The 11,832-nt window shown below is 30.1% G+C and overlaps 1 protein-coding gene across 1 annotated transcript; it reads right to left on the reverse strand.

Moving 5' to 3' along the window:
* Positions 1-229: 229 nt before the first annotated feature.
* Positions 230-3,744, reverse strand: LOC112506747 (transcription factor MYB59-like). The gene is made up of 3 exons (XM_025110992.1): positions 3,525-3,744; positions 3,207-3,336; positions 230-1,067 (listed from the first exon to the last, which is right to left on the reverse strand). Exons 1-3 carry the CDS (start codon positions 3,643-3,645, stop codon positions 527-529), a joined length of 792 nt encoding a protein of 263 aa, XP_024966760.1. The 5' UTR covers positions 3,646-3,744; the 3' UTR covers positions 230-526.
* Positions 3,745-11,832: the final 8,088 nt, after the last annotated feature.

Below are 11,832 nucleotides of genomic sequence, written 5' to 3' on the forward strand. Positions count from 1 at the left end.
AACGGGCAAGATTTGTAATTTCAAGAAAGGGTATGGTTGACAGGCTTTTGAACGAAGAACTAAAGAGCCTCGGATAAAGGGTAGGTGTTTATATTCATTTTCAGACAATATAACCAAGGTGGTTTAAATGTATAAGAGATCGATAACCAGTGAAAATGACCTGTTACAGAAAATACAGTAAATTAAAATGAGAAGCGATTGGAAGATAAGCTATAAAGGGAGACATAAAGAATAGTGAAAGTAACATAATTTCTTATTTAAATAAAGAGTTACAACAAAGGTTTTCTAATAAAACAAGTACTTGGCACAAAGATTATTTGCTATGAACTTGCTTATTCAAGTAAATGTTTTTTGAAAGTTAAAATGACCAAATTCAAAATAATAACCGCATATATTCAGATTTCGGTCATTTTAGCTTTGAAAAAATATTTGACCTTGATCAAACTCTAAAGAGATATAACTAGAGAGTGCCTTAGTGATAATTATTGCATCTGTCAACACCAAATCAATAAATTAAATAACACATTTAGTCGGTTAATCTTGAGCTAAATTCTTTGCTTGTTAGAGAAAACATGCTTTTACCAAACTCTTCTTGGCCATCCATCGTCCACGAAGTGCTCAGACAAGAATCCCACGTCAGTGAAGCTGTTAGTTCGCTATAGGGGTCAAAAACCGGCTTTATACTATCATCTAATAAGTCTATATCCTTCCATATTTCATCCATTGAGTAATGCCCCTCTTGTCCATCGGTAGATTCGCTAAACCTAGTAGTAGGAGTCTTGAAACTATTGTTATTGCTATTGTTTTTGCCTTTCATGATTGTAAACATTTCGACTCCCCCAGTGTCATAAAAGCTTCTCTCTTTTGTCTCAATCATCGGCATGGAATCAACAACAGGATTGTTGGTACAAATCGAAGAAGAGGAAGAGCAATATGAGAGAGATGGAGATTGAGATCGAGACGTAGTCTTTTTCTTCTCTTGAGCTTTTTTCCGCATATGAGTTCTCCAATAATTTTTGATCTCGTTATCCGTTCGTCCAGGCAATTTCCTTGCAATCCTTGACCACCTGAAAACTTTAAAGATTAAACATTTGAACACTCAAGTTAAACTTAATGATGTTGCCAATTAGTATCTACTCATTCTAATATCTATATCCATTTAGATTATTTGAAATATGTCTATATATACACACACACATACAGGGAAGGGTTCAAACGAGAACAATTTCATTTTACGAGAACGCAAGAACACCCTTTTATTATAGACAATCACATGTGATATTATTATTTCATCACATATGATACACATGTGATACTAAATCAGAGACACGAATGATTTTGGGTGTGATCTTGGTTGTGGGCCAAGTCGCCCTTACATCACTAAGCCCCATCACAAATATTATCACATGTGATAAGGTTGTTGTTGATATGACATTATAATTCATCAAGACCATCACATGTGATGCTAAATCATAGACACAAACAACCTTTAGTGCAACCTAAGTCGTAGAACACGTTGTCCGCACATCACAGGGTCCCCTCACACATATTATCACATGTAATAAGGGTGTTCTCGCATTCTCGTAAAATAAAGGTGTCCTCGTTTAAACCTCCACCTATACATACATACATACATACATACATACATACATACATACATATATATATATATATATATATATATATATAATTAACTAAAGAACCTATATTTAAAACCTTGAGAGTTGAGAATAATAGAATCATGGATGACTTTACAAGTTCATGAAATAAAAGTAAAATTAAACAAACAAAATAAAGAAGAAACACTACATTTTGTATTTATATGATTACAAAAATGGTAACGTGATTCAAAAATATAAAAATGTGTATCCAAAAGTTGTTTAGAGAATGAGACATCCATTAACAAAGAAAGATACATAATAGTCACTTTATGATAATTTTAAATTAAAATATAATATTTTATTCCACAAATATTTTATCATCACATTTCATTTTACTTTTTAAACCACATACAATTTATATTATTATTTTTTTCAAAATTGCAATATTTTTTTCATAAAATTTTCCTGCTAAAATACAAATTATGATCATTACAAATGTATTTCTAAAAAATACATGTTTAGATTCGAAATTATTGTTCACAAAGTTATAAATATTTTTAAATGATATACAATTTTAGACATCCATATTTTCAAAAATACTTAATCTGTTTGGTTTGCATGATTGTTGAGGGATTTGGATTTCATGAAGGAATTTGGATTGAAATAGATTTAAAATCATTGATGTGCTTGGTTTGTAGGATTTGAAATAAAATTGAATTTCATTATTTATATACAATTTATAAATAATTGAATTACATTTTTATTAATTGATTATTACAAAATAAGTATTTTTAACATTTTTAAATCCCCTGTTGCATACAATCCTAGGAAATCATGTGAAATCTCGAGCACTCCCTAAGGATTTCAAAATCCTATGTTTGAAGGATTCCAATTAAATTTTATGATTTCAAATCAGAACAATCCAACAAACCAAATATGGGATTGAAATAAATTTGAAATGCAAATCCATTCCATTCCTGCAAACTAAACGAAACCTTAACCTATGTTGGACCTTTTGAATAAGAGTCAAGAAGATCTTATGAAAATGGAGCATTTTCGCAAAATAAAAAGGTCGTCTTGCCTGCCCACGGATTCAATCCTTCTATCGAAACTTCATAAAAGATGCAGGATTAATTGAATTTTTATTCATTAAACTATACAATCTTGAAACCAGCCAAATGAAAGGATCTTCTGATCAATCCAGAGATCATTTTGATTAAGAAAAAACTGCAAACTCCGATCCAATAAACGTTGGAGAGACTAGATTCATGCTATTAATCTTTAATTTTACAGGGTATACAAAAATAATTCTTGAAAATGTTTTTTCTCAATTAAAACTGTTTATGATTTCATCAACATAAAAAAGAGCAGATGTTGAAGCAAAAGTTACCATTTATACGTCTCTTACACAGATTCAAAGACACACAATCAATAGTCATCCATCTGTCGAGAAACCACAGTAACGAGATTTAAAGCAATGTCATTTTATGAGTTGCCTTTTTTCTTTAATTTTAGAAAATAATGGGTGTGTTTATTTTTCTCGCTCTAAAACTTCAAATAAAAAAATGATAATAATACATATGAAAAATAATAAACGGATCTAACCTATTGCCAAATTTAGAATGAAGTTCAAGAACAAGTCGTTCTTCATGAGGAGCCATCTTTCCTCTTTTAAGACCCGGATGCAGATAATTAACCCATCTCAGTCGGCAACTTTTTCCAGTTCGTTTTAAACCTGAGAATCAAAAATCCGAACAGAAAATAATCCCCAAATTTTTTTTGGGGGGTATAAACAGAAGAAAACGTTAATATGTTTTTGCAGATAAAAACAAAATTATTTCCATATATTTTTTTCCTTGTAGATAAATTTGCAGCCTAAGGACCTATAGTTTGCTTTTTTTTTTACTCCCGCCACCTTCAAACCTGAAACATTTGCAATGAAGTCCCATCGGCGATCTCCGAACATACGAACATAAAGTATCAATTGCAAATCTTCGTGTTCCGTCCACGGACCCTTTCGCATCGTTTCGTCGTCTTGCCCCATTCTCTCTCTTTCTCTCTCTAGCTTTCTCTCTCTAGAAGTAAAGCCTTGATCTTGGTTGGAGTTGAATTGAAAATTAGGTTTGGTGGAGGTTATTTATAGTGATGTTTTTCAATTGTTTGTGGGTGGAATGTGGAATTTTATGATAAGGTTTCATATTCATGGGTAATTCAACATCCATGGAGAATGATGTATTTTTAAATTTTAATTGATAATTAAATATTTTGTATTAAAATTGTGAATGTGTGTGAGCTGATATCTTCTCCAATACAAACTTATATATAATGAAGAGAGGGTAATAAGACAAAAAGGGTAAAATGGGAAAAATAGTTATATGGCCGTTGGATATCGATAATAAAATAATAATGTTTTTGAAAAAATGGACCAGCCCATAACCAACCCCAAACCGGTCCTTGGTCGGGCCAGGACGAGCCTTATTTTTTGATGAAAAATGTAACTGGTCCCAAGTCGGTCCCGTCATCTGCCAGTCCCAGGCCGGACCGGACCGAACCCGTTTGGCCATCTTTGTTTAAAAGTATAAAACACACAAACACATATACATTTCCATCGTTTTCCAAATGTAAAATGCCTGATTTATTTATATTTATATTTACATTTTTATATGATTTTAGCTGTAATTTAAAGATAAATAAGGCTAAATCTTATGTTAAATATATTTAACGAATATTAAATTACCTGTATTTTAATTTAGTCATCGTTTTGCATGACATAATTTTCTAAAACAAATTCAATATTATATATCTTAAAAACAACATATTAAAAAAACATATTTTTTAACATTATATTTATATAAAGGTAAGTTCAAGTGAAAACCTAAATTCTGTTGTGAATCGTGGATAAAAAACAACATATCACGTGTTCGATACATTCATTATGAATAGTGTATTATTCATCATGAATAGAATAGTATAAATATTCATCATAAAATTCAGATTCATTATTCATGATGAATGTGGACAACTAAGGACACATATCATGCTCTCTTTTATCCCTTAATTCGTAGTGAATTTTTTTCATAGTTGAACTCCCCTTTCTCTCTCTCTCTTACTATATATATATATATACTTGAGATCATGTGAGACCGAAGGTTTTTCGTGAGACTCGTAAGACTATTCTCAACTCTTAGATTAGATCTACAATCTGAACATTCATAATCACAAAATTGTCACGAGACTTCTCAATAATCACAAAATTGTCACCGTATAACTTTAGACTATTAGATCATTAGCTTATAAAGTTGATCAATGAATATAAATTGGTCTTACGAGTCTCATGAAAAACCTTTGGTCTCACGTGAACCGAACCATATATATATAAATCGCCCTCATTTGTGTAAACCGTACAAACCACCCTCATACGTCGATTTCATTGTTTAATCTTATGAAATTTTTTCATGAAATTGTTTCATATAATACTTTTTTTGATGAATTTGTTTCATATATGGTTATGAAATTGTTTCATATAATATTTAATAAAATTTTAATGAAACTGTTTCATGTATTTCTCTAAAATTAAAATAATAAAGACGATAATATCCATGATTAACACCATCCACAATAAAAATGGTTAATCAACCTCTCATAATTACAAAAAAGAACAAAACAAAAAATTATGATTGGTTGAATGTGGTTTTCACAATTTATATAAATTAGGTGGTTTTTATTTGAACATTCCCTATATATATATATATATATATATATATTTCTAAAATGAGGATCAAACAAACAAGGGTTAACTTTAAAAAAATTACTTTAAAGAGATAAAAAAGAATAGTAAAATAGAAGATGGGTAGCTTTTGAATGAAGGGTTGGGTCAAGAATATGTTGGATTGATCTGACCCTAGCTCCAAGGTTAGAAGCTGGAGAGGTGACCCCATTCACTCAACTCGTCTGATAGGTGGATCTAGTTTTCATTATATTCCATATCAGTATCAATACCACTTACTTTTTATTTTTTATTTTTATTATTATTTTTATTAATTTACCATCATTAATTAATTATTAATTTTTTTATCAATGATTAAAACATCAGTTTGTCTGATAAAAATAAAATATATTCATTAATAAATCAAATGTACAAGTAAAAATTGGAATAATATATTTATTAAAAATAGAAAATAAGTGGGAATATAATTTTAAAAACCAAATTGGTATATGATAATAATGGCAAAATATATGTGGTCCAAATTTCCTCCTTATGGTATGAATACTACTATAAGCCAAAATATAGGGGGAGAGTAAGTGGACATAAAGCTTTATAAATAAGTTAAAGGATATTTTAATATATATATATATATATATATATATATATTGTATTTATAGTGCTTTTTATAAAAAGTTTTTGTTAGTGGTTTTTATATAATATATAAATATAATAATTTTGTAAATAAAATAGAAGCACTTTTTTCAATATTTTCGAAAACTGCTAAAAAAGGATTATTTATTTAAAATCTGGCAACGGCTGCACTTGAATATGTCGCATATATTGTTTGCAAAAAAACATCTTTATGTGTATGGTTCTAACGTATCAAGGATTTTATTGAATTTTTAGTAAGTAACAAGTAGAGGGGTCGGTTTTTTTAGCGTATGGTTTTAGAAAGACGATATATTTTGATTATTTGAGTAAAAATATGTTAAGTTGGAGAAAAAAGGGTTGAATGATTTAATGGTCGTTCGAAGTGTATAAAAGGGTTTCTGACCTTTTAAATTTTTTGAATTTTTATTATAATATAATTGTTATAATCATATTTAATATATTAATTATTTATATATAAAAGCAGCTAAACCTTGTTTTCCATATTAAATATGCACAAAGTGTTGGTTATCTGAATTTGAACATAGTCTAGTTGTTGGTCCGATAACCAGACAAAAGTGGCAATGTCTTTTAAGGACTGTACACGAGACCAAGTAGTCCTTTGGGTCTAAAACAATGTCTATTATTTGAATCGGTTTAGAGTTGGTCAAGTAAAAGACCGGTTAAGGACCAGATGTCTGATCCCATCAAAGCCCGGTCAACACCCTTACAAGGGTCAGTTTTTAAAACTGAGTAACTGATTATTGCTTTAGTATAAGCAACACAGTGAATTTTTTTAGAAAAATAAAATTGGCTCCTGTCAAAACCGATCATGAGAGTGGTTAGGACCGTTAGGCCAAGATTGATTCTGGTTATTAGGTAAGGATTAGGGCTCTTTTTGCTCTTTGGACCAAAATGAAGAGCTGGTTTTTGTGCATTTGACTATGAATTTTTATTGGTTCACATCCAATGGGCTTGGATGGAACCAATCTAATCCAATCATTAATTGGATGTTAAATTTCATAACCGATCAATCCAATAAGCTTTGAACAACCGATATGACTAATAATCTAAAATTCAAGGAATAAACAGATTGGAGCAGTTCCATTTATTGAATACTAGAAGAGTACTCGCGCAATGCAGCGAGATACATCTCGATTTTAATGTTCTATTTTATTATTTGTCTCTGTCGATGTTATAATACGATTTTATGTGTTTTTAAGAAAGCAATAATGATTTTATTTTTGAATAAAATATAAATATGAAGATATCATAAAAATTTGAAGAAAAAAAATATATCAATGTTAATATCAAATCAACTATTTAAAAGTTGTAATTTTTTATGTAATTTCTTTAATTTATTTTTTTATTATAATTTAATTTAAGTTTAATAACGAAATAATTTATTTTTGGTTTAATAGTTAAGTATTTTGTTAGAACTCAATTATTATTCTAATTATATTTTAGATTTTTTATATTTAAAATGAGATGTTTATCATTTATTTGATTATGTTTATCTGCAATTAGTTACACGAATTCAGATATGRAGYTTTAATAAGTTGTACTTACGCACAATCTACTTGTAATCTTGAGTTTTAAGTAATATGCATTAATAAACAGTATTTTACGCATAAAAAGTGGTTTTTAAGAGTTTTTGTCAAATGCTTTATAATATAGTATAGATAACTATGGGTTATTTATTGGATTGGATTATCAAATATTTTGAACCACGAAGCTATACGTTTCATTTGGAACACTACTTGTAAATGTTATTGAACGACAACTATTGAGCAACAAACATACAAGCACACATATAATCGAAAAGGAATGGATCAAATCGATATTTAAGGAAATTTAAATTGTCATCGAATCTTAAATCGACCACTTGAAATAGTAAAATTTTGAATTCGAACCAATTCCATTTTGATTAATGTCATTCTAATTGAGATGGATGATTCTATACACATCACTATACTTGTCTGTTACATATTATATCTTTTTGGTTGTATGGAAACATGATGTGATATTGATTTTACATTCTATCTCTATTTGCTATATAAGTAATTGAAAAGGTTTCTTCTATGCCATTATTAACCAAATAGTTCAATATTTTAATAATAATAAAATAAATTGTTTTTTGTAAAAGTAAAACAAATACCATATATATATATATATGGATGGAAGAGTTCAAACAAGAACACTTTTATTTTACGAGTTTACGGGAACGCGAAAACACAATTTTACTATAAACAATCACATGTGATACTATTATTTCATCACATATTATACACGTGTGATACTAAATTAGAGATATAGACGACTTTTGGCACGATCTAGCTAGGTTGCAGGCCAAGTCGTCCTTACACCACTAAGCCCCCTCACATGTGATAAGTTACTAATGTGATACTAAAATCCATCAAGACAATCACGTGTGATACTAAATCATGAATACAGACGACCTTTGGTGCGTCCTAAGTTGTAGGATTCGCACATCACCAGGTCCCCTCACGTGTATTATCACATGTGATAAAGGTGTTCTCGCATTCTCGTAAAATAGAGGTGTTCTCGTTTGAACCTCCATATATATATATATATATATATATATATCCATAGGTTATTTTGAAAAGTGGTACATATTTGAGAAGTAAAGAAGTGATCCTAGCCTTTAATACGGTCAACATCAGATTTGCTGGTGAAGAATTGCGGATTTGACCGGTCAAAATTTGCAGCTATGCAAAAAATAAGGAGGTAGTTTCTTAACTTTTACAAATAGATGGAAAGCGGGTTGATATGTGAACCCGTGTGATTCACGTATGAGTTATATGTTCATATATAAACCCGTGTAATTCAAATATGAATTATTTTCACATATGAACCAATTAACTGATTCACATATGAACCCGTGGGTTCATATGTGAATCAATTAAATAGTTCACATGTAAAATAATTAATGGATTCATATATAAACATATAATTCATATACGAATCACACAGGTACACATATGTAATCGTCTGAAGCCTATTTGTAAAATTTATGAAACTACCTCTCTATCTTTTGCATACCTATACGAGGAATTGTACGGTGTTTAACAGTCAAAGTCACAAGTGTATACCAAATAAAGGGATAAGATCACTTCTTTACTTCTTAAATACTTACCACTTCTCAAATGAACCTTTTCATATATATATATATATATATATAGAGAGAGAGAGAGAGAGAGAGAGAGAGAGAGATGAGCGATCAAATGAAAACCACCCTCATACGTCGATTTCATTGTTTAATCTTATAAATTTTTTTCATGAAATTGTTTAATCTTGTGAAATTGTTTCATATAATACTTTTTTTTGATGAATTTGTTTCATATATGGTTATGAAATTGTTTCATATAATATTTAATGAAATTTTAATGAAACTTTTTCATGTATTTCTCTAAAATTAAAATAATGAAGATGATAATATCCATGATTAACACCCTCCACAATAAAAATGGTTAATCAACCTCTCATAATTACAAAAAAATATGAACAAAATGAAAAATTATGATTGGTTGAATGTGATTTTCATGATTTTTACAAATTGAGTGGTTTTTATTTGAATGCTCATCTCTCTCTCTCTCTCTCTATATATATATATATACACATACACACACACACACACACACACACATATATATATATATATATATATGATAATGAGGAATGTTGGTAAATGATCGTATGAGAATGAGAGTTAAGGTGATAAGCATAAGAAAGGATTTGGACCATTGATCACCTTTAATCTCAAACTCACTCATGAATTGTGCTTGATATGGGGATTGATCCGGTGCATCTCATCCTAATGTGCATCTAAGGGTGAAGGTCATTTTTTACGCTTCTCACTTTAACTCTCATTCTCACCGGAACCCAAACCGAGGAATGTTATATATATATTAGTTTTATATCAAAATTAGATCAAATCATGCATTAGGAATGTAAAAAAGTAAAGGGTTATTTACTAGATGCTGACCACTTGGTCAACAGTCAACATGTTTACCAAATCACGGATCTGACCTAGATCTAACCGAGATGCTGACAGAGATCTTATGAAGACAAGCCAAATTCATGCTTACCAGGGTCAGATCCATTTTTTCCGTTGCTTCCCTTTTTTGCGATTAGGTTCCACCCCTATTGCTCGCTGTTCTCTTCCTCTACCTTCATCGGTCCTCTTCGCTCATCGACTCCCCTCCTGCTACCGCTCGGTGACTCCTCCTCTATCATCACTCTCGACTCTCCTCCCATCTCCCTCATCACTGTAGTCCTTCCTTACGTCGTTGCTCAAAAAAGGTATAATTTATTTACTGATGAATTTGTCGATCTGATCGATTTAGCTAATTTCCTTACATTTGTTGTTTTTTAGTTTTCTTGTTTCATCTTACTTCGTATAAACCTTTTCTCTCATTTGGGTTTATGGGTCTATGCCGGATGATAGTCGATAATATTCTAGGAATATACATGCTTCACATATATGTATATGTTTTCATATTGTGCATTTCTAATCTAATCTGGTCATTGATTTTCTACAGAAAGTAAAAGAAAAGACCCCTCTATGTAACATGATGGCACATCTTGAGTATGCAAGCGATGCCAATTACAACTGTTTAGAAAATTAAATTGTTCTGTTTTTCTTCTTTGATTAGCTATCTTTCTCTCTTGTTCTTGATTAAAATCGATTTTCGTTTTCAAGGCATGTATTGATTTCTTGAAATTAACAGGGGTTTAATGATTAAAGGGAAAAAATTGTAAATATCTTATTAGTTTTGTTGGTCGTTTCAATGTAATTACTAATTTTTACTTACGTTGGGGCATTTCATAAACAGTAAAGAATTAAAAAGAAAATAACAGTACAGTTAATAAAGTGTCGGTTTCACGTTACACAGTAATTTTAAAAAAAGTGTGAAATCGACATAGTCTTGCATACTATTCATACAACTATGCGTTTTGTCCATTTTATATAAGTCGAGATTATTAATTTAATAAATAATATTATAATTTGGATGGCTTGATAAGGCATGGATGGATTACATATGCAAAGAGCACTAACAACATTTGTGATAAAGATATTAAGCAAAGTGGAATTTGGTCTAAAAGCATCCATCCCACATGTAATTTGTGTTACCACTGTATCCAGCATCTTCAAGTACATTTGAAGTTTTGATTTATATATATATATATGAGCTGGTTCAAATAGAAACCAACTATATGGTACAAACTATGTGAACCGATCTTGATCGTTCATTTTATCATCAAACGGTTATTATTAAATGAGATTAAATAAACAATAATTTAATTAATGTATTAATTGATATGTGKATGAACAATTGTTCAAAGGGTAAATTGGTCMAAYGGTCATTATTAAATGAGTATTAAAAAATAATCAATTAATCATTAAATTAATTGGGCTRCTTATGAACAATTGTTCACATGGTATTTTGGTAATAAATCCTCACGCATCGTGAACCCRATATTCTCCAGCCGATTTGTAACCTACGATCGATTATGAACATATTCACAACTCATGTTCACATGTCGGCCCTATACTCGTGTGAACATCATCTGTGTCTTGCAATGTAAACACTATGTTCATATGTTCATATATGTTCACATGTCGGCCCTATGTTCGTGTGAACAACATCTGTGTCTTACAATGTAAACACTATGTTCATATGGTTTGATATTTTTCAATGTCATACCGTATGACATCGTCACGGGTTCGTGTGAACAACGATTGTGTCTTTCAATGAAAACAAGTTGTTCATATGATGAACATATATGAACATAGACTGCAAGAGATGCACATATATGAACATTTTCAAAATCAAGGATCGTTGTGCATGTGTG

This window comes from Cynara cardunculus (genome assembly GCF_001531365.2).
Source record: "Cynara cardunculus var. scolymus isolate 2C chromosome LG 2, CcrdV1, whole genome shotgun sequence".
In the NCBI taxonomy this organism is placed as follows: domain Eukaryota; kingdom Viridiplantae; phylum Streptophyta; class Magnoliopsida; order Asterales; family Asteraceae; genus Cynara; species Cynara cardunculus.

What these genes read in the sequence shown, in the direction of transcription:
- LOC112506747 (XM_025110992.1), bottom strand. Translation starts at nt 3,645, where the DNA reads ATGGGGCAAGACGACGAAACGATGCGAAAGGGTCCGTGGACGGAACAC. An exon ending in CTTCATTGCAAATGTTTCAG is followed by an intron (nt 3,337 to 3,524) that starts GTTTGAAGGTGG and finishes TTTGATTCTCAG; the next exon opens with GTTTAAAACGAACTGGAAAA. An exon ending in CATTCTAAATTTGGCAATAG is followed by an intron (nt 1,068 to 3,206) that starts GTTAGATCCGTT and finishes TAAAGTTTTCAG; the next exon opens with GTGGTCAAGGATTGCAAGGA.